Here is a 22,741-nt window from a genome sequence, read left to right on the forward strand (position 1 = left end):
ATGATAGAGTGTCTATGTACTCAGCCACCCTGCTTGTTTTTATTTTCACTTACATTGGTTATACTGATCTTCATTTGTTTTAATTATGTGGTGGAAATAAGAAATCAAAACTGATCACATCTTCCTATTGACCTTTATGATTAAGACTGTCAAGGAGTAAAGTGATACTGAAAGATACTTTTCAACATTTTGATACTGAAAAGAATTATCAGAACCTATATTTTGTGTTGAGAAAAAATAGCCTGTTTAAATTAGCTTGCTTTTAGTTTTTGCTAGGAGAAGAAAGCATTTTTCTATTAAAGTAATTGGTTATTGGTTTATTTAGAGGCATTAAAAATATCTCTTTGCAATTAATGTTTTTCTTGCAGTGCACAGGGTAAACTATTTTGTGGCTTCAGGATAGAGAGCAGTTTATAAAAGTTTGGAGATTTGGAGGTGTGTTGTCTTAGGGAGGTCATCTCAGAAAGCATCTTGGCTGTTGATTATCTTCTGCATTGCACTTGCCAAATCAACAGAAGATAGTCTTCCTAGAATATTGTTTGCTTTTTTGTCTGCTTTAGTTGTCAAGACATGAAGTGGAATGAAGAGAGCTGTTCACTGAAACAAGGTTTTTTTAAAAAAGGAGCCCATCTGTGCTGTCCTTTTGAAGCCAACAGCTCTGCCCTGGTTGCTCAGGTAAGTTGCTTCCTCTGCAGTGCTCTTCCCCTTTCACACCAGGGCTGGTCTTCAGGTTCATGACATCCCTGCTGCGCCATCTGCTTCGAATGCATACATGTACAAGCCCCTGGCAGAGATTAAAGAGGGTGATCTGGTGAGGTTCCATTTTAAAATGTGTCTGCAGGTCTTTTGCAGTCCAGCCAGTCTACGTCACTCTTGCCTGTGTCAGCAGCCGAGCACGTCATGCAGAAATCACGGAATCCAGTTCCTGCCTCTGTTATTTAAACTCACTTCTGGATGTTTGCTGGGTGTACAAGTCACTGTTGTTTTTTCCACTCGGAGTCCATGTCCCTGGGCAGCTCTGCCTGTCTTCCACAGGACAGCCAAGACATGTTGCTGTGTGATTGCTGTTGGTGTGACTTCAGTGGCTGTGTCTTGGCTGGAAATGTGCCCAGTCCCAGACCAGGCTTTGTGATGACATCCTTATAGATAGATCAGTGCCTTGGCATAGCTGCCTGAATTTAGAGGAGGTGATACCTTCTCGGCAGCTATGGAAATATAACTAATACCACTGAACATGTTAATTTTCACTTTTATTCACATAAACTCTTTGTTTTTGTCATCAGATGTGATCATTAGTGCCATTTTAGAGGCAGAAGTAACAGATTTTGTTAAATCAAAAGCACTAGCCTGGCCCAAATGAAACCAAAAGGATCCATTACTTCAGCAGTGTAAATTATAAGAAAATACTTCTCTGTTGTATTACGAATAATGACTGTTCAAAATGTGTAAGTATTATACTCTGGAAGCTCTTCAGGAGCAGCACATCCTTAATTGGTCTTGTCACAGGATAAACTGAGCCATGAGAGAGGATAAAGCAATGCTGTGAGTGCTGGGAATGTTCAGGGTAATTGCGAGGTAATCTCGACCATGCAGTCACGTGCAGCAGCAAAACAGAACATGACAGCAGAAGCTGAAAGGATAACTTGTTTGTTTTCTCTCAAGTCCTGTGTTTTCTATTTCTCGTTGCCAGTTCCTGAAATCATCTTTGGTAAAAAGCTAATGTAGACAGAACAGCCTAAGAAAGACATAAGTAAGTGCAAGGGTACCAGTGGGACAAAGTGATCTTTTCCTGCAAACCAGGACTCTGAAAGGGGGATTTTCTTTAAGACTATATCTATTCCCTCAGAGAAAGAGAGCAGGATGATTGATAAAACTCCTAGTCAAACACGTAGCTAGAGTGATGGATGTTGCAGCTACTTGAAAATGAGCCATAAGGACAGTGTGAGTCCTCACAGCAGGTGTGGAAATGTACTTTGGCAGTACTGGCTCTCACAAAGTTGTTGCCTGAAAATCCATTTTAAGGAATTGAAACAAGAATGCTCAGGTATTATGTTGATAACTTCTATTACACACACTGAATATTACCAGGTAAAATCTGTTTTAAAGGCTAAATATTTTACAGTTTGCAGTTGTGAGTGAACTTGAAAAAGATTGTCTCTTCATTTAGTCTGAGAACATAATCTATGTGTCACAGCCTGTTTTACAGTCAGTCTAGGGTTTGTAGGTCATTAAGTGATGTGATTAGCTAAACTGGGTAGTTACTCTCAGTTTGTGCTGTGTGTACATGGAAATTGCACATTGTGTTATGTGTATGTCTGGCAGCTGAAGAAGATGATCAGGTAGGTGACAATTGATATTCATCCTATTAAGAATCAATCCACATATCTCAGGATGGCTCAGACTTGTGGATGTTTCAAATTCTCATCTCTTGCTGACTGACCTCGGCACTGCTGCTTTCCCATTTTCTGGAGGCTGTGTTTGTGTCTTTGACACCTTTATTGTCCCCATACCTGTTGTGTCCCATGTAACCTTTTGTCACCCTCTTCACTCTCTTAAATCCATTTCCAGACTCCATTCCCTGGAGCAATTTCCAGTGACACTACACGGACCATCAAAAGTCTCAAATCATGGTTCAGGATGTCCAATGTGTGGGTCTGCCAGGCTTTCAATGGCTCCATCTGCCCCAGGACCTGTGTAACTTGGAGAGGATTCCAGCAGGTCTGTGGAATTCTCAGTGTCCTTTGCTAAGCCCTGAAAGCACTCGAGATTTGGACTCGAAGACAACAGTTTTAACTCTTAGTTTCATTTTTCTCCCCTTTTATTCCCTGTAGAGCTAAGGTACTCAGCATAATGAGAGAGATTTCTAATTAGGGCTCTTAGAAAACTTTCCCTATTTGTTTGTGATCGTTTTCTTGGAAGGCCTTAAAGTGATGTGGAGTAAGACTTACCTGAAGACATTGGTTCTGAAATGCACACAGCCCTGCTGAAGGAGGACTCCTGCTTTTGGAAGGATTCTCTTGACAAACAGGAGAATGTTGAAAATTGCCATGACTAAAATAGGAATAGACAGAGATTAACACTGAAGATTCCTGAAAGTGCTTCTTAGCAGTGCTTGGTGATTTTAATGTGGCAGTCCTTGAAAAAAAACACCTTTTATTGGTTTTCTCCTGTGATTCTTTCCAGTGCAGAGGCAGTATTTCCCAGAGGAGTGTTCAGCAGTGGCAAGTGGAAGTAGCAGCTGCCCAGGAAACATTTAGTTCTTGCCAGGTGTGCACATGTGTGTGGGGAGGGCACGGAAGTGCCTGCGAGCAGCAGGCTGCAGGGCTTGGTCCTCAGGGAATTAGTGACTCTTCATCATTGCTGCAACAAATGCAAGACAGTTATTTCAGATTTTCTCCGGCCCTCATGATGGGAGAATCTGGCTGAACCTGTTCCCTGGTAGCTGAAGAGTGTAAAAAGAAGGGAGTGGAGGAGAGCTTCCGTATATTCCAGGAATGGGATGTCCCGGGGAGCTATCCATTGAATTGGGATTGTTCAGCTTGGAAAAGGTGCTTAGGGGTGACCTAATTGCAGCCTTCCAGCACCTGAAGGGAGCTTAAAGGGAAACTACAAGAGCATGTAGTGACAGGACAAAGGGGAATGGCTTCAAACGGAAAGAGAGCAGGTTTAGATTTGATACTGGGAAGGAATTCTTTACTGTGAGAGTGGTGAGGCACTGGAAGAGGCTGCCCAGAGAAGCTCTGTGGATGCCCCCCATTCCTGGAAATGTTCAAGGTCAGGTTGGACAGGGCTTTGAGCAACCTGGTGAAAAGTGGCTGCCCAAAGCAGGGCAGTTGGAATCAGGTGATCTTTAAGATCTCATCAAACCTCAGACATTCTGTGATTTCCTCAGGTTTCATCCTCCTTTGAGAAGCCATCTGTCTTCTCTGAACTCTTGCTTTCCTTTTCTGTCACTTGCAGAAATTTGTGGTTTCGTTCAAGAGTAGAAGCCTGTTCATATTTTGGCTTTGCAGGAAAATCAAAACAGGTTTACTGGATTACATTAATGTCTTGTATAGATCCTTTTTGAAAATTAAAATGGCTCTGACCCATTTTGGAAGTAAAGCAAAGTGTACTACACGAACTCTAAGGAAGAGTGGCTGGCTCTAGATTTGATCCTCTTTATATTGAGACTATCCAAAATCCTTGCCTTTAATTCAGGTGGAGCTTTGCCTGTGCAGGTCACAGAATTTCTTGGCAGCCCAGGGCTGGGAAGTTCGACTGGATCGACTTCCTATTGAAACGTCGCTGTGCAGAATCAGAGCCCCCTTTCCCCGTGGCCGGGCTCTCCTCGAGCAGCCGTGAATTGCTTATTTATTGACTGATTTTGTCAGACTCCCGCGAACTGCAGGCTGAGTGGCAATCCGCTCCCAGCCCCGAAGGATTTCGGCTCCCGGCGCTCGGGCACCGGCGGTCCCGGGTCCGGCCGGGCCGGGCGCGGCGCCCGGGCAGACGTGGCAGCGCCCGGGGCCGCCCCGGGAGGCGGCGCCGCGGCAGCCGGCGGGAAGGAGGGCCCGGGAGCCGCCAGGTGAGCGGGGTCGGCACCGCGGGGACACCCCCGAGCCGGGGTGGGGACCGGGCTGAGCCCCGGCGGCCGCGCAGGTGGCGCCGGGCTCGGCTCGGCTTTGCCCGCTGCTCCCTCCGGTGTCGCGGAGGCTCGGTCGGGGCGGAGGCGGCGGAGGGAGGTAAACGGAGGAGAGGAAAGCTAAAAAGTGAAAATCGTGCTGAGGGCGAGGAAAAAAAAAAAAAAAAAACAGGTGGAAAAGCGCTTCCCCGCCAAAAAAAAAAAAAAAAAAAAAAAAAAAAAAAAAAGTAAAAGAAAAAAGAAAGGCTAATTAAAAGGGGCGTGGAGAGGAAGTTAAAGAAAGGTAAAAGAAAACCAGAAAAAAGGAGCTAGAAGAGAAAAAGAGCAAAATATAGGGGGAAAAAAAGAGGAGGGGGGGAGGAAACATTGAGAAAAGTGAATTTAAAAAGCACAAAACAAACAGGGAGGAGGGCACGGGCGGGTCGGTCGCAGCGCAGCCCGGTGCGGCGCTGGCCGCAGCCCCCAGGTGTTGGCCGTGCCGCACCGAAGCTCTCCGGCCACACCGAAAAGCGAAGTTGCTGGGGAGAATCCGGGCTCGTTTCCCACGTCTGGTGTTCCGCAGCCTTCGTTGCTCTACGAAATGCGAATACAAAACGAGTAAATGAGTAACTGGGAATAGCCAAGCGCTGCTCTGTTTGGCGTCACCTTTGTTGCACCGACGGCTGCTTTATTTCCCTTTAATTCCGCTTTCCTAAAAGACTCCTAAATTAGGTGTTTTTAAGAACTCGACCCGGAGAGGAGTTGAAGGGATTTATTAAAACTAAAATGCTGTTGGCTGCTGTGTCCCTTGGGAGGAGAGGCTTTAGGAGCACCTCCTCTGGCAGGGACCGAGGCTTCGGAGGTCGTGGGACCACACACAGCTGTGCTTGGGAAGGCGTTAACCTTTCCTCTTCAAATCAGCCAGCTGTTGAGTAGCTCAGAGCAGCTTTAATGTGATGATTAATAAAATAGTGCTTTGAAAGGATATGGAGGGCACAGAAATTTAATCTATAAGAATCTGGTTTTGCAATTAGATATAGAAGTGTTGCAGGAAAAGGAGATGAGCCTTTGTAATGTTTCTGCGAGGTTTGCTAATGCTCTTCTGCTCTCTTGAGTGCTAAATGGTATGGAAAGATTAAAACAGACGTTTGTCTTTAATTTATAGACTGGTTAGTGTATTTGGCAGAAACTTTAGGAAAAATAACAGCAATTTACTTTCAAGTTAGAGGCTCACTTGTATTAGGGAAAATTGAGTCTGTTTAGTTTATTTATCCTGCTGGTGTGTGTAGCAGAAAAAGCTTCCTCAGGATTGGTAACCTAGCTACAAAATAGTACCCAAAAATATCCCTGTACTCTTAAGAGTGCTTTGTGGGGCAAGAGGAGGGCACCTGCCCCAAGGCCTTTCTACTCACAGACCCTAAATTGCAGAAATACTTGCATGTTGATAGATTGGGATGTGGCTGTGAGTTCGTTTGTTCCGCTCCCACTCCTGTGCTTTACACCCCCTTCTGTGTTTGACTTGGCTACCTTGTAGGGACCATTGGATCCAGTTGTGGTGGGATGTAAATAATTACAGAATTGGGTAATAAGACTTTTAGGCAGTTGGAAATGCCACAGAGGAGCAGCAGTGCAGAGGCAATTTCCTGGGATTGTGGAGGAGGAAGATCTTACTGCAAGGTGAGCAGTAGCTGATCAGAAGGAGCTCTAGAGCACAGGGCAGGAGAAGGATTCTAAAGCAGAGAAAAAGGAAGGAAATTGTGAAATAAGGGATTTAAATGTCTAGGCATGTAACATTTCTTGCTAGGTGTGCTTCAGGTCTAAAATCCATGTGTGCAGCCCTTCTTTCTGCATTTGGCAAGTTTCAGGTGGGTAATATGGGTGCATGACACCTATCCAAGTAATGTCACACACCAGGCACACTGAGGGAGTCACTTCAGCTCTGAGCTACTCTAAGGGGTTGGAGCCATTTCCTTCTGACTCTCTTGGTGGAGGGGTTTAGGAGAGCAGGGGGCCACAGAGATGCAGCCTTCCTTTTCTCCACATCCAGATGGGACTGCTGTGGCAGACTGGAGTTTGGATGACCCCAGTGAATGCTTTACTGATTGAAATCTCTGTTGAAGAAGGACTGCAGTAGGGATTCTTAGGAGAACATGGCTATTCAATTGTAATCTTGTTTCATGTTGTGTATTTTCTTCCATTTTTTATTACTGTGGCTATTTGAAAAAAAAAAAACAAAACACGAGCTTTGTTTCTTTAGAGTTCATCTGCTCCTGCTGTTTTTGCCCTGCTTGAAGCCCCAGTCTCCCTGAAATAGCAAGGATTTGTGATATTGTAAAGGGTTATTTGCTTTAGGAAATGTGGAGGCAGCAGCAGGACATCTGTGAACTCTCATGGCTTTGGTGCTGCTTAGCTGGCCATGTGGGCAGGGCGAAGAAAAACCTTCTGTGCTGGCCATTGTACCCCAGCTGCAGGAGACCTTCTGCAACTCAAACACTGTGGTGGAGCAGCATCTGCTTTGGTTATTTAATACTGGTTATTTCAAAGTAGACTAATAAGGGCAGGATGGTGAAAGGCATTCAGACTCTGGTGCAGAAATCCCCTGTGCAATAGGCAAAGCACATTTCTGTTGGGTTCCTGCCCTGAGCCTCTGATTAATTTGGTCTCTGGTCTCAGGTAAGGTGTCCAGCCCTTGGTACAAGCCTTGTGTGATCATGGTTGCTTCTTGTAAGCATGTGGGCTCAGCTGGCCAGTGAATTACCTGCCCCAGGAGAGCCAATGATCCAGACAAGCTGCCCTCTCCACACTGGTGGAACAAGCCTTACTCCCCTCTGGCTGCAGCCTCTTTGTCTTACCTTGGCATGTTCTGTACTGAGGAATAGCCAAAAGGTCTCTTGCCACCTGGTGTGGGAGGCTGTGGGTGACTGAATACACTGGCAGGACCTTGGTCTGCAAAAGGTACAGCTGAAGGAGATGTGGAGATGTGGTCAAGGCTGTGAAGTGATGAGTGGTGCTGGGAAGTGAATAATCCATGTGTCCTATGTCACTGGAGCACAGGAGCATGCAATGACATTACCAGACACCAGATTTAAAACCAACGAGAGGAAATGCATTTTGCAGACAGCACTGTGGAGCTGTAGAGCCATGGCTACAGGTTGCTGGGGTTAGGTTTGGAAAAGGCTACCAAGGACTGTTAAATGTGTGGCTGATGGTGGAGCCTGCGCTGGGAGCAGGGCTTGGGAGGGTGCTGGGGCAGCATTGCTCTTTGCTTGCTGTGGTGTCACTCTGGTTCAGCATGTGCTACAAGCTGCTACTGACTCTGTGGACAGTGGCCTTGTGCTTTGGCACAAAGCAGCAGTTGTGTCTTTCATCTTTCTTGCTTTCACAGTAAGGCTGGAATAAAACCATGAATCTTCTACAAGGGAGGACCCAGGCCTGCAGGAATTGGACTGAGCTGAGCTTGCACTCCGAGCAGCTTTGCCTGTGGCTGTGTTAGAGCTGTGCTTTGGCAGGCGGAGGTGGCGTGGAGGAGACGATGTTCAGCCAGAATGCCACCCAAAGCGAGGGATACGTCCAAGAGCTCTTCCATGAGGAAGCACAGCAGGTATGTCAGAGAGCCATTTCCTTTCCCAAATTTCTATCTCCATGCCTCTGCAGTCCTGGTCATCTCTGTGCAAGGGAACAGGACTGAAGTAACAAAACTGCCCTTCGTTTTGCTGTGTATGTCTGAGATGTATGACTTAGAAAGGGAAAGAGGAGACTTGATTTCCAGAGGGCAAGAGGAAGCAGTTGCCGTAGGAGAACTTCAGTTTTCCTGGAGTTTCAGACCTTGGTTCCAGCAGCTCTGGAAAATCACTGTGCCCCAAGACCCAGAGCCACATGTCTCCTTGAGAAGCCAAGGGTCCTGATCAGATATGACTGTGATGGGAAAACCATCTTAACCTACCCTGTTGGTCTGAGCTGGTTTGTCATGTCCTCTAAGGGTCTTCTTATGGTAGGGACAATAGGACAAGCACTGTGTGTAGCTGCAGGCTCTGTGAAGGACCCTTGAATGGTGCTGTTGGTTGATGCATTGGGGTTAATTCACTGAGGCCCAGTAGGGCTCTGTTGCTGCTTATCCTACAAGAATATAAACAGAGTATTGTAGGGAGCTGTCTCTTTCAGGGCCCAGGCATCCCAACAGCCTTCATCACAGGGACAACTTGCAGCAAAGGAGTGTCCTAGCAGCTGTTGGTGGCTGGCTGTGGCACCACTTGTGCAGCCTGCCCATAAAACACGAGTGGTAAACCCCAGCCTTTGCTTCTCTCTAGATATCTCAAACACAGACCAAGCCCTGGTGGAAGATCCAGCTGTTTGTATGGGAGCCGGTGCTTTTTGGAACGTGGGATGGGGTCTTCACCTCCTGCATGATCAACATTTTTGGAGTAGTTCTTTTCCTGAGGACGGGATGGCTTGTGGTGAGCACATGCTGACTTGGTTGAATGTTTGAATAGGCATTTTCCTCTGCCCTCCCTTACCCATCACCACCCAGGTGTTTTGGGTTCTATGCTCTTCATTTTAGATGTTGCTCATGCCCTCTGGTATTTTGTAGCTTTTCAAAAAGTTCCACTAAAATGTGCAGCTGAAGTGGTCACTGAGCTTTCAGAAAGAGAAAGGAAAACACAACAACCAACCTTGACAATGAACAGAGACACTCTTGTGTCATATTGTTGAGGAGATTAGCACTTTTCAGGTAAAGTAGTTACAGCCACTCCTCCATCTTCCCAACACCACTGAAAGAGGTCTCTTGCAAACATGCCAGTGTTGGAGTTCCTGAGTTTTTGAATGAGTCAGTCAGGTGAAATTGTCATTGCTATCAAAGGATCTTCCACTGCTGGGTCCTTGATTGTATCTCACTGAGGGTCAGAGCCTGGAATACTGTCCCCTCCTGATGCAAAATACTGTATTATGCCTCAGAATTTCCCCTTAGAATAAGAAAAGTTTCCCCAGAGATGGATGGGATTTGAGCTTCAGGCAAGTTTTTTGTCACAGGCATGGTGGACACCTTCCAAAAGGAGCAGAAACACACTTGGACTCTGCACTGAAGATTGCTTTGCTGGAGGTCTTGAGGGGAGCTGCAGTTGTTGTGGTGGAGAAGTTGGGATGATTTTTTAGCTTCCTTTTCCTTCTGATTTTATTTCCTTCACATCTCCTTTGAAAGCAAGTTACTTCTGGAGCAAACACAAATAGAAACAAAGCCAGTGAATAAAAGAAAAACAGAACCAGCTGGAAGCTAGCATGAAAGGGAAGGGAGGAGAAGTCAGGGTTGGCAGAGAGCTCCCCTGGCAGAGGACAGTCATATGTCGAGCTATTCCCAGAGTCAGGCTTTTGCTATAAATTTCCAGAGCTGGAGCAGGGGCTGGTGAAGCTTTGCAGTTCCAGGGGACCTAATCTTGCTGAAATGTTCAACAAGGATTGCCACTGCACTAACCCCTTCCAGCATGCATGCATAAATAAGCATCAGTGCTTAATGGGGGTTTTTTCTTCCCACTTTCTCTGCTTGCTATTGTTGCTTTGAGTCCAGCATTGCCCCTTGGTCTTAGTGTTATTCTGTAGGAACCATTGGATTGCCCATTAATAGCTGCCATAGCCTGGTAGCACCTTTCTGGAAAAGCCCAAGGCTAAGTGAATATTTGCATAATGATTGCTTTCTTTTTTTTTTCTTTTTTTTTTTTTTTTTGTTTTGTTTTGTTTAACTGAAGTATATAATGTTTATTAACCATTTAACCTGGGGTAAGCAGCTGAAGAAAAAGAACAATTTTCCTTTTAAAAAGAAGTATGGGGTTGGGGTGGGCTGTGGTGCTGACCCAACCACAGCTGTGTTTATAGAAATCCTTGGCTCTGTTCCCCGCTGACCAGATAACACCCCTGTCAAAGGCAGCAGAATGCTGAACCAAAATAGGATTTTATGATGATACCAACATCCTGGATATGTTTCTGCTTTTTCATAAAAAAAAAGAGAAAAGGAAAAAGAATCTGGGATTTCAACCAACCCCAGAGCAGGGAAGCAACTTTTTAGTGCTGGTGATAAAAACCCCATCCCTAGCGTGACCTCAGAGATGAGCATTGTCGGAGCAAGGTTGGAAAGAGGATATGTACATGGCCTGGAATATGAGTAAGGAAGGGAAGCCAGATGTTAACAAAGCCCTGGGCACTGGAGGAGACTTCTGAGATTGCTGTGCACTGGCCTGAGCGATTTGTCAGCAGGGGAAGGTGGGCTGGAGCACAAGGGAAAACACCTGACCCTGGAAAATAAATTACAGCAAGAGAGTGGGAAGGTCCTGAGCTCTGAAGAGTTCTTAAATTCTTTTGGAGGTACTACGAACCTTTTCTTTCTGAAAATCTGATCCTAAATGGCAAACAGAACCCACCCAAAGCAAGGGGTTGTGCTGGCATTTAAAGCCACCAACTGGGACCTGCAGCTGTTTTTGTTCAGAGACTTTTTCTCTTTGCCACACAGTGGCGAGTGCAGCAGCTCCTCCTGGAGCCCTCCCTCTGCCCCAGGCAGGAAGGGTTGTTTTTTTTTCCATGGGGCTGAATCCTGTGCAGAAAAGTCTCCTGAGCCCATGCAGGGTGAGAACCACCTGCCCCTCTGAGTGCACCCCGCAGATCAGGGCCGGCGCACGCTGCTTTAGGAGAGTGATTTATCTTCCACGCTGTGCTGCCTTTGGGGTTTTGTTCTTTGGCATCTCATTGTTTGGAGGGATCAGAGCTTTCAAAGGTAAACGTTCTGAAAAATTAAAATGCAAGCTTGATGCTGTTAATAAATCAGTCGTTGCAGATCCCAGGGGTTCAATTTTAAAACTACTTTTTGTTATGAAAGAGTTTTGGGTTTTTTTTTTAAGCATGTCATTCTAAACCATGCAGACAGGCAGTGATCCCCTGACTATGGTGGCTGAATCATTGTTTGACCTCATTCCTTTTAAACCAGTGGACAAAATCAGTGATTCATGGAGGAGCCCATTGACAGAGCAGAACCTGCTCATGCAAAGGTCTGCCCAGCCCCAGACTCAAGGACAAGGCAGGTTCTCATCAAAGGGGTGCTAAATTTGGCAATCAGTTATGTTAATTAGACAAGTAGGGGTGTCTGTGTGTATTTCTTTTAATGACTCCAGATTCATAGACCACTAGAAGTGGTAGGTTCTTATTCTGTCCCAGCAGATTGGTGTAAATTAATCTTAATTTGATTTTTTTTTTTATTCCAGGGAAACACTGGCATTGTAATGGGCATGTTTCTGGTGTCCTTTGTCATTCTGGTTGCCCTGGTGACAGTCTTGTCTGGAATTGGGGTGTGTGAGAAGTGCACCATTGGAAGTGGAGGAGTCTACTCCATGATTTCCACTGTCCTTGGAGGTCAAGTAGGGGGCACCATTGGCCTCCTTTACATTTTTGGCCAGGTAATTTAAAAAACCTTTTCAAAGAAAATTTGGAAACTTTGTGACGCAGATATTAATCTTGTGCTGTCCTGCTGCAGAAAATAACATTTCAAGTAAAATCTGGGTAAGTAATGCTGCGCTATGCTGGACAACATGGGAGAGCACAGGGAACACTCAGCCCCACGCTGCTCCCCAGGAACCAGCCTGTGCCTGGCAATGTGCTGCCTGGCATGGCCTCATGGTGCAGGAGCCGAGTGTCTGGACAAGCTGGACATGTCCTCCCATCCCAAATTACCCCATTGCCAGGACATGCCCTTGCTCCTGGGAGACTGAAATCAAAGGAAGCAGGAGAGGTCAGGGTGGCCAAGCAAAGCTCAGTGAGTGGCTGTGGACTGGCAGGTTGGTCTTGGCATGCTCCACATACCCTTAGGGTCGGGCAAGCCTTGGCTGCTGCTCTGGGAGCCAGCAGAAGTGGAGCTGGTGTGGGAGGAGAGCTGGGCAGGGGTAAGGGCCACAGCTAATTGACTTCTTGTGAGCCAAAAGTCACAGTTCTGGATTTTCTGAAAGATCCCAAGGAGCTTTTGTGGTGGTGAGGCACAAAAATACACAAGTAGTCTACAAAAAGAATGGAAAATAATCACTTAAACCTGCAGTAACTTAACCCTCTCCCCCCATAAAGATGTTATGAACAGTATAAAATGTGGTGAGCAGAGAAGCATTTTTATGGAGGTTTGTTTTTAACTGACTGGCTTACAGCAATCTCCAAAACCCCTGAACAGCCCCCAAACCAAAAATAATCCCCTCTTCTCCTTTCACTCCAGATTAAAAGCAAGTGTCCATAAAATATGAACTGAACCCAGTTACAAGCCAAGATATGGAAATGGGCCACACATGAGAATCCTTCCTGTCATATTTTCCACTCTTGCTCTCCGAGAGAATCCTGTCTGGGAAAGCAATCAGATTGCAGCCTGTCCTGAGGGTCGTAAAAGCTGGGCTGCAGCAGCCCTGGCCCCTGGCTTGGCATCCCGTGTGTGCAGGGGCTGCGGGATGGGAGCTGGCAACTCACTTAGGATCTCTTTGCCTGCCCCCAAAAGCTGCTGATGCCTTTCCTTTCTCAGCTGTGCTTTCTGCCCAACATGCCCTACACCAGCTGCAGCCTGATCCTCTGCTGTAGCATGCTCAGGGAGAGCTGTAACCTCTGGCGTAAGGCAACTGCTGCCAGAAACAGGGTATTCCCTATTCCCTGCTCTGGCTGGGGCAAGTGGGGAATGACTGGCATGTGCTGCAAGGAAGACTCTCAGGGTGTAGTTCCCCTGATCTAGGTGCCTGCCTGTGATGGAAGTGAATCCTCCAGGATCTCCAAGCTGTAGGTGCCTGAGTCTGAACATCTGCATGCCCTCAACCTTGCTGAAAACCACACAAATCCTGCAGCTCCCAGGTATGAGCCAGGCTGTCCTGAGCACCCTCAGTGGAGCAGTGCTGGGTCAGACCCAGGTGGGGGATCTGCAGTGAATGAGGGCTCTGCTCTTGCTGTCTTGGGTGGGGGTTTTGTCCCTTCCAGACGTGTGGGAGCTGCACATGCCTCAGCTGTGGACAGGGATGGTGGGGTAGCAGGACACAAGGTCACACCAGCCATGTCAATGCAGCTGTCTGCCCTGACCTGCTTTTCCAGGGGTGCTGTGCACTGGAAAGGGTTGTTGCTGGAGTGTCAGCTAGTGGGAATTTCTGGAGTGAAACATCCTGGTGTTTTGGGTTGTTGTGCTGCAGTGCTGTTTGAGCCTGTGCTGCAGATGTCCTGTCCTGCAGGCTCTCCGGGCAGAGTGTGTCCTGTCCTGCTGTGAGGCAAGCAGGCAGCTTTCCTGGGAGGCACAGCTCACACAATGTGCTCTCCTCCAAAGTGCAGGCTCCATTCCAGCAGTGAGATGGGAAGCTGGTGAAACGTCAGAGTTTGCATCCAAACTAAACACTCAATTAAAAATAACGCCCAGGAGGCAGTGGAGCAAAAACAAAGGGCTGCTCTTCAGGCAGGTGTTGAACTGGGACCCTTTCCTCCAGAGGAACAGAAGAAAGGGACAAACAGAAGCTGTCTCATCCTTTTCTCTCTCGAGATGCCAGTGTAGTTTCTCCTGGAGTGTTAATAGAGGGGGGATGTTTCAGTGGACCCCAGCCTTCCCTGTTTGCCCAGGAGTAGCTCTGCTGCCTTGGCAGTGTGCCGTCCTACAGCAATGAGGTTCAGTCCCTGCAGGCCAGAGTAACATTAAAGGCTGTACTGTGACAGCCAATGTCTGTCTGTCTGTCTGAACAGAGGCCCCCACAGCCTGGCTGTGGATGGGGATCCCTTTTTTTGCCCAGGGCACTCACAGGGCTGTGTCCCTCAGTGTGTTGCAGGTGCCATGTACATCACTGGCTTCGCAGAGTCCATTGCAGGGGTCCTGAGCCTCAGCAACATCTGGGCAGTGCGTGGCATCTCCCTGGCTGTCCTGCTCGGCCTGCTGGGAATCAACCTGGCTGGGGTGAAGTGGATCATCAGGCTCCAGCTCCTGCTGCTCTTCCTGCTGGCTGTCTCAACGCTGGACTTTGTCATTGGGTCCTTTACACATCTTGATCCAGGTAAAACGGGGGGTTCATTGCACTGGGGTCAGCAGGCATTAGTTCCCTGAGGTTTTCTCTTTAGCTGTGTTTGTGAAGTGACACTCACTCGGACAGCGGTAGAGTTCAGAGCTTCCAGTTGTGCCCCCTGTCCATTGGTACATTTAGAGACAACCCATAATTTTGCAAGGAGTGTTTCCAGAGCATGACTGAAGATGCCTTATTATTTTGGGTGTTTAACCCCAGGGATTGAGCTCTCAATTTCTGCTCTTGTTATGTTTCACTTGGAGGTTTTCTAACAAGGGAGAGCATCTGTGTTTGCAGTGTTCTTTGTAGCCTTCTGTTGCCTAACTCAGCACTGTGCCCATGAAGATGGAGGATTGTGAATTTGAGCTGTGGAGATCTTGTCTGGAGACCCCTGAGGTCACTTAGACCCTGGCTGTGCTGTGCTGTCCACTCTGCTGGGCCTGCTGCCAGGGCAGTGCTGGGGATCCGAGGAGGAGCTGGGTGGGGGCAGGTGACTGCTGGGCTTTCAAGGACCCAGGAGTGGGAGTTCTGCTAACTTTTCCCAGATCGAGTTCAGCCTGCAGTGACAGCTCCAGCTCGGGCAAGGGGGAGGTTCAGGGCTCCCACCTGCAGCCCTGCTCACACCAGGTCCTGTTCCCTTTCTTCTGTCTGTTTGCTGGGAAACACATTGCAGGGCAATAATGAAGTGTAATTAGCTGAGTAAACAGAAGGTGTCACCTTTTTCTTGGCTTCCTCTGTGTCCAGCGGCACCTTGGGGGGTTGCAAGTGATCTGCTAAAGTGAGTTTGAGGAAAGATCTTCAGTTTTCATTGATAGCTGTGATTCAGCTGGGTAGCAGGAGGTGTCATGTGTCACTCGTAGCACCGATGGCACAAATGTCGTTCATGCTGCTGTTTTATTTTGTGCTGCTGCTGTGGTGTGCAGGGATGGTGGCGTGGGGACAGAAGCAGCAGCTCCCCTGTCAGACAGAGCCTTATGGAAAGGCATTTACACTTTATATTTGGTATGTAGGAAGTGCCTCAAATGAAAGCCTGTGAAAGTTTCAGCAATACTTGTAAATGAGAATGAAGCAAGGACAGTTGTGTTGCTGTGGTGTGTTTTGCAGAGAAACCAAGTGATCTGCCCCAAACAGCTGTGTTCCATAGGAAGTTGTTTTCTAGAGGAAGTGGGGCTGGGGAGGCGTGTGTTGTATTTTTGTTGTGCTCCTAGTAGACCTTTCTAATAGTAGAGAAAAATGAATACTCAGGGTGAGACCAGATAGTAGGAAAGTGAACATAGGACCAGGAGGCAAGAATTAAAGGAATACAAATGTCAGCAGGAAATATACCCAAGTGGAAGCCAACATAGCTGTCTTTGATCTCCTCCACTTCCAAGCACCGTCATTTTGTTCTGACTGAAAATAGAGAAAGGAAGGGAAATGAGGTGGCTGAGATTGCAGATGCTGCAGTTTAGCCATGGCTGACTAAAGAGAGGAGGGCTTCCAGTGCAGGGAAGGGATGGGGCTGATGGTGGCCGGACCCCAGAGCAGCGCTGCCTCGGGTGGCCCGCCCTGGCAGGGACAGCTCTGCCTTTGGGTGCTTCCACGCTGTGGCTTCCCTGCAGCCCGGGCGGGGGATCCTCCCAAATCCTGCATTTCCCCAGAAGGCCTCTGAGTGGTGTGTCAGCATCAAGGGTGAGCGCCGGGCTCCGGGAGCCTCCTCAAGTGCTGTCGCTTTCTGCGCCGCACGGATGGACGGATGCATGGGTGGATGCATGGATGGATGCATGGGTGGATGGATGGATGGATGCATGGATGGATGCATGGGTGGATGGATGCCTGTCTCTTGAGACTGCACCCACCAGCAAAGCACCCCTCCTGCAAGGAGCCTGCAGCTGGGACATGCAGGTGGTGCTGCAGCTCCAGCCTCCAGAGGCAGCTGCTGACAATGGCAGAGTGCAGTGCACCAAAGCCCACACCGAGGGAAGCTTTTGAGACCCCTTTGGGTGGGCGTTCTGCTGATCAGCCTCCACAGCCCTCAGGGGCACGCAGGTGTTTTCAGTTTGGTTCTGTGGCCGCAGCAGGAGCGGAGATGCGAAGGCAGCGTGCAGGGAGAGGTGGTTTCTGAGGCTGGAGCTGTGAGCTGCATTGTAGCTGACAGCTTGTGTGGGTCGTGTCCTTGTTTTATGGCAGGTTTATGGGGTTTCAGTTCACAGCCTTGGGTCTCAGTCTCTGACCCTGTAAAATAATGGGCCTTGTGCAGCCGTCCTGCCTTTTCTGCCATGGCAGCCTTTTCCCTCACTTAACATTCCCAAGTGCTGCGCACACACGAAGGAACTCCACATCTGCCAAGCAGCAGTTACTTGAATTTAAATAATCTCCAGGAATGCCTGTCCATCTTGAAGGTCTTAACTGGCTGCCTTTGTGTGGTTGGGCTGGGTGGAGTCCCCTGCCCTTCTCCCCATTCCCGCAGCTCACACCCAGGCACACACCAAATCGGATATTGTCCAAGCACTCACTCCCTTCCTGTGGTTTGCCTTTATTTTTAGTCTGAGGACGGAGCATGTTTACACAAAAGGGGGCTTCTCAGCAGGGCTTCCTGCTGCTCTTTCTCCTTTTTTTTTTTCCCTCTCTCTTGCTGTGGCTCGTTCCTGCTCCAAGAGCCAGCTGGGCTCCTGCAGCCAGGAGCTGGGGCTGGAGGAGCTGAGTGCTCTGGGTCACTTGTTCAGGTGCTGCTGACCCCTCTGGGCCTGCCAGCCTGCTTGCTACCAGGCTACTCTGTCCCTCTGCCTGGCCCCCAGGGATTTTGCTCCTTTCCACGGGCTGCCTGCAGGGTGGGGTGGGACTGATTTTTTGGAGTTAATCCTAAATCCTCCCTTGGCTTCAGCTGGCACTTCCCCCGGGGCTTGGTCACAGTCCCAGGCTGGGATCTCTGCCAAGGGTGGGTAGTAAGGAGAGGGGCTCCCTGTTCTGTCTGAGAACCAGCCTGGTTGAGCTGCCTCTGGCCACCCAGCTTAAAGTTCAGTCCCTCCTCCAGAAGCAGAGACCCCTGTGCTCCTTCCTGCAGACAGGAGCGTCCCCATTTCCTCTCTCTCTAGCACAGGTTAGTGTTTTTAGCAAACCTAACACAGGTGAAATGAAATCAGTCAGTGCTCCACTTCTCAGCCCATCACCAAGACCAAGCACTAGCTACAGATTTTCACGGTAGCAATGCAGGGTTGTTTTGGCTTGTGTACGGCTGTGTTTTAATGATGGAGGTCCATACCTCAAAACCAACCTGAGTTATTTTCGGAGGAGCAGTGAAAGTAGAGGAGAGGATGCTCCTCTCCCTGACCAGTTTCTCAGAACAATCTGTGAAACTTTGTGGCCTTTTCACATCCTGAACATTAGAGTCACGGAAAAAAAGAAGATAAGCCGTCCGTTAATGCCCACTATTTTATTTTCCTAGCATATCTCTGCTAATTTTTGTGTAGGGTGACTCCCAAATACTCCCTTTCAATTAGGCGCCTGCTTTCCTGTTTTGGCAGTGGCTCCCAGGTGCCCTGTGAAAGCAGAGCGGCTGTGGGAGCTCATGGGGGGGCATCGCTGGGAGGAGGGCTGGTGTTAATTTGGTTCTGCTTTGATGGGGAGATGAAAGGAATCACAACATGAGTGAAAGAGGCCCAACAACAGCCTCTTAAATGCCTGGTGGGGGTGAAAAATAAATTTTCTTGTTAGTAATTCAGTAATTGTGTCCCCTTGGGCTGGGATTTCCCAGTCCTGGGGTAGATGGTACCACGTGGCTGGGGTGAGCGTGGAGCTTGGCTGTGTGGGGCTAAACCCCTCTCCTCAGGCTGGGAAATCTGAGTAGTTTATTTCTCAGGGATGCAGGGAGGTTTGAGAGGCATATTGCTGTCAGGGTGCTTCTGCTTGGGATTATTTTCCATGCAAACCACATCCTTCATGTCACCCGCTTGGGTTTCAGCTTCCCTAAGCTGCTCACACAGAGCCCAGGAAACTAATTTATCATTTTCATTTATTCCTCTGAGGACAAGTGCTTTGGAGGATTCATCCCCCTCCAATGTTCTATGGCCGAGCTGGGGAGCTGATGCCGTCCTGTGGGTAATGCTAGTGAGGATTTGTGGGAGATGAATTTTGCCTGGAGCTGCTCCAGCAGACAGGGAACCTGCAATTGTTGAAGTGATTTATGTATATAGACACTCTGGTGTTGTAAAGATGCCTCAAATGCTGCCTCTGGGGCTTTGATGGACTGAATTAATTAAAAATACTCCCACAGATGGAATATGAAATTGATCAAAGCATCCTAATCAGGGGCTTCTGCTTGGCTCTGGGTTGTTTTATTTTATTTTTGGGCACAAGGGGTGTGCCCCAATATCATAAGAGAGGGTGCAGGAAGGATGTGTGTGTCAGAAGATGATCTGCAGCAAATCCCAGAGGCTTTATCCAGGCTGATTGCTGACTTCCTGGCCTGAGACACATCTGGAAACTGGCATCAAATCCCAAGTAGAAATCATCGTGCGAGCGGCAGCGGAAAAAAAATAAAATCCCACTTTGCTACTGAACAAGGTACACACCGTGGTGAATAAAGGCAGGGGGCTGCTAATACACTCTTTATTTATTAAAAAACATGGGATTGCTTTTCCCAGGTTTTTCCAATTATAGTGCATTGAATGGCCCTGACATCACTCTTGAGTTGGGGCCAGCCTATTCAACAGTCTGGCTAAGACATTTATTAACTGGTTACCTGCCAATTGTCTGGGCTAGGAGCTGTGGGACAGATGTGTTTTGGAAAGTGATAACATTGTTAGAGGCCTTATTTAGATAGTGAGAGGAAAGCTACACCACTCTGTCCAGGTTCTCTGAAGCAGGTATTTAAAGCAGTTTATTTAGAAGAAAAAAAAAAACCCAAAGCAGTTAGCTTGAGATGTAGCCCTGCTGCCCTGTTTGTTGGTAGGTTTTCACGGTGTTCCCGTGCTGGAGGACACCCAGCAGTAGGACTGCGTTGAGGAGCAGCAGTCTCGATTGCCGGCAGATGTTCAGGTGTCAGCACAGCTGCTGCAGCCGGGGCTGGGGCTGGCACCCCTGTGTCCCTGCCCTGCAGGATTCCCGAGGCATCTCCCAGGAGGTGGGTAACGAGGGGAGGAGGGCTCAGGCTCTGCGGGTCCCTCCCTCCTGCACCGACTGGGCTGCGCTGGGGATGGATCCATGTGCCTCTAATCTGCTCCTAAAAATTCCCAGCGGTGGCTCCTTTGCCGCATCCCTGGGGACCCTGCTCTGGTCACAGCGATGCCAGGCTAACTCCCTCTCCCTGCAGCCTAAACCCACTGTTTTGGGTCTCTTGAGGACTTGGCACAATCCAGAGTCCTTCCTTTTTGCATCAAACCACCTTGCTTGGAAGACCTCTGGTGCTCTTCAGTGTTCTCTGGGCTGCTCCATCTGAGCAGCCATGGGCGTGAGCAGCCCTCTGCCCCGTGCTGCTGGGGATGAGCAGAGTCCTGCCTCCCCCAGACCCCAAAATGTGCCACTGAACGGTGCTGTCATGTATGGCTGGCCCAGGTCCACTCCTGGAGCCAGGAGAGGGTTTGCTGAGCTTGTTACAGGTTTGAACTTGTTCAGTAGGAAATAGAGCTCCTAATGTACACAGGAGGTTCTGTACGCATTGATTTAACCTTTAATTGCTTCGCTGTTTCCCTGTGAAGCAATGCTAAGCTCATCTTCCTAGAACTTACAAATAAATCCTGTAATACCTTGGCTGCCTTTGTTCCCTGCTAGACTCTGCCTTCATGTGGGGTTTCCCCATCCATTCCTCCCATAAAACCTCCTGTCCAGGCTCTCTTTCAGCAGCAACTTGTTTAATGCTAGAAAATTAATAAAGCTGACTGGTTTGAGGAACATAAATATCATCCAACAATGTCTCCCTCTCTCTTCATTGCTGTGTTTGGATGAGACTGCTTTATTTAATTGTATTGTTTTTTTTTTTTTTCTCTTTTTTTTTTGTGCCACCATATAATAGTTTTCAAATGATGGAGATATTTTGCCTCTTCTTTTTTTCATTCCCCCAGTGTTAATTCCAGTCACAGTTCAGCTGTGCCCTGAATCAGCTTTCCTTATTTAGGGATTTAATTTATTAAGATAACTTCTAGATATTAGATTCTTCCTCCAGCCACTTCACTTCTAGTTTGCATTCCTCTCCTAGGCTAAAGATAAAACTTTCTGTGGGAAATAGGTCCTTATCTATTGTTCATCCTCTTTCCTGGCTTGTGTTAACAATTTTTGGCATTTTTTTGTCAGTAAGAAAGGGAGTTTATCTTGGTTGTACCTTCACTAGCCTGGATGGTGGCTCAGTGGTTCTTTCTGGTTTTCTTTTTTATTTGAAGGGGGAAATGCATCAATTGAAAAATTGATTTTTGTAGGCAAAATGTATTCCATGACATACACAGAAGTAAATCAATAGTTTCAAACAAGCAAACAAAAAATCCTTTTAGGTGACAACATCTTGTTCAACCTTTCCAAAATCAAATGCTGTTTGATTTGATTTGCGTTCTGAAGCCAGACTTAAGGCTGTAGCTGTGTGTGTGTTGCCTATAGAGGATAATGAAAACATTCCAAAAATAAAAACAAACTATCATTTTAGATGCAAAATCAAAAAGTCAACAAAAGGAATAGTTTTCTTTGGAAGTACCACTGTCATATGGATAATATATCCATAATTTATTATGGGAAGCTGGGAGCATGGGATGCTGTAGTCATGAGGATGGCAGAAAGCTCATGGCAGGATCTGGAGGATTAAGTTGTATCATCTTTCCTTTGAAAAATGGGGATTTGATCAGCATGGATTTGGCTTGTCCCAAACAATACACGGAGTAGCTCTGAGATGGAGGGGAGGTCACTCCACGAGTCCAAAGGATGTGTGTCATCACCACTGAACTGCCACTCATTTTCCTCCAATTGTTGTGCCTTGACTCAGCCCAAATTCTGATCTCTCAAGCCTAGGGCTTTTCACTGGAGAGGCTCTTCAGAGCCTCCCACAGCTGGGCACTCTGGGCATGACTTCCAAGAAATACCATTCTGTAATTGATAATGATACCCCACTGATTTTTCTGGAAGAAGGATGGAGCAAGGGACACTGTACTTCTTGTCCTCTTTGCAATGAATAAAATAGTTTTCACCAGCTGGTTTGAATATCACTGAACAAGCCAGGCTGAAAATATCACATCAAAGAAATTAAATAGTAATGGAAGGATTTATATATTGCAACAAGTCTAGTGCTTAGCATTAAATAATGCAAAACATAAGAAGAATTTAAAAAGTTGAAACACCTGTGTTAAAACTTCTTACTTTTTTTCTCCTAACCAGAATTTCAGAGTTTCTAACTGCAAAAAATAATCATTTTCTGGCTTTTTAATTATTAAACCCCACCAACCTGTCGAGACAGAGTAGGTGCCAAAGAGCTCTACTAGCTACTTCCACGGGCACATTCCTAAGTTTTCCTTTATTTAAGCAGTGCTTTTGTGATGTTGAGCTGCCTGTGCAGGCTCCGAGTGTGCTCTTGTGTACGTTATGGTTTTCCACTTTCCTGAGAAGCTGAGGCAGAGATAAAGCAGGCACATGGGGAGCTGGGCAGAAATCAGCATTTCCTCCCACCCTGTCCAGTCCTGCAGAAGATGTGGTGTGGCTGGGGGGAGCTTGGGGGGAGCGTGGGCTACCTCCTGTTCTGAGAGAAGTGACGGCATCCTGCAAACGAAAATTGCTCCATTAGCTAAAGACAAACATCGGAGACAGGTTTAAGCAGCTCTCTTTGTTTATTCTGCCTCTTATGCTATTTTTAGCTGTTGGCTAGCACCCAGTAGTGCAGGTCCATTGCCTTTAGGGAGAGGAGGTGCTCGTGATCTGATGGCTCTCATGGCTGGGATGCTCCACAAGGAAATCGGGGTGCAGTTACCAAAAAGGATAAATATGTCAAGGGATGACGACGCTTTTTTCCCGGGTTTCCTCAAACAGATCGGCCCTGGCACTTCTGCTCCAGTCTCTCTTGCTCACCTAGTGTACCCAGCACAGAGCTCCCATGTGTCCCCAGGCCTCCTCTAACACAGCAGACCATTGCTGTGCCAAACGGGCTGATGCCAAACCTCTT

The 22,741-nt window shown here is 47.6% G+C and overlaps 1 protein-coding gene across 1 annotated transcript in view; it reads left to right on the forward strand.

The window, feature by feature from the left end:
• Positions 1 to 8,122: 8,122 nt before the first annotated feature.
• SLC12A8 (solute carrier family 12 member 8) overlaps positions 8,123 to 22,741 on the forward strand; it is a 43,704-nt gene continuing 29,085 nt past the window's right edge. The window contains exons 1-4 of the mRNA XM_021526289.2: positions 8,123 to 8,204; positions 8,911 to 9,057; positions 11,845 to 12,036; positions 14,394 to 14,625. Coding sequence (XP_021381964.2) covers positions 8,136 to 8,204; positions 8,911 to 9,057; positions 11,845 to 12,036; positions 14,394 to 14,625 — 640 coding nt within the window. The 5' untranslated portion in view covers positions 8,123 to 8,135. The remainder of the gene's footprint in view (positions 8,205 to 8,910; positions 9,058 to 11,844; positions 12,037 to 14,393; positions 14,626 to 22,741) is intronic.

The sequence above is a fragment of the Lonchura striata genome, chromosome 8, assembly GCF_046129695.1.
Source record: "Lonchura striata isolate bLonStr1 chromosome 8, bLonStr1.mat, whole genome shotgun sequence".
NCBI lineage: Eukaryota > Metazoa > Chordata > Aves > Passeriformes > Estrildidae > Lonchura > Lonchura striata.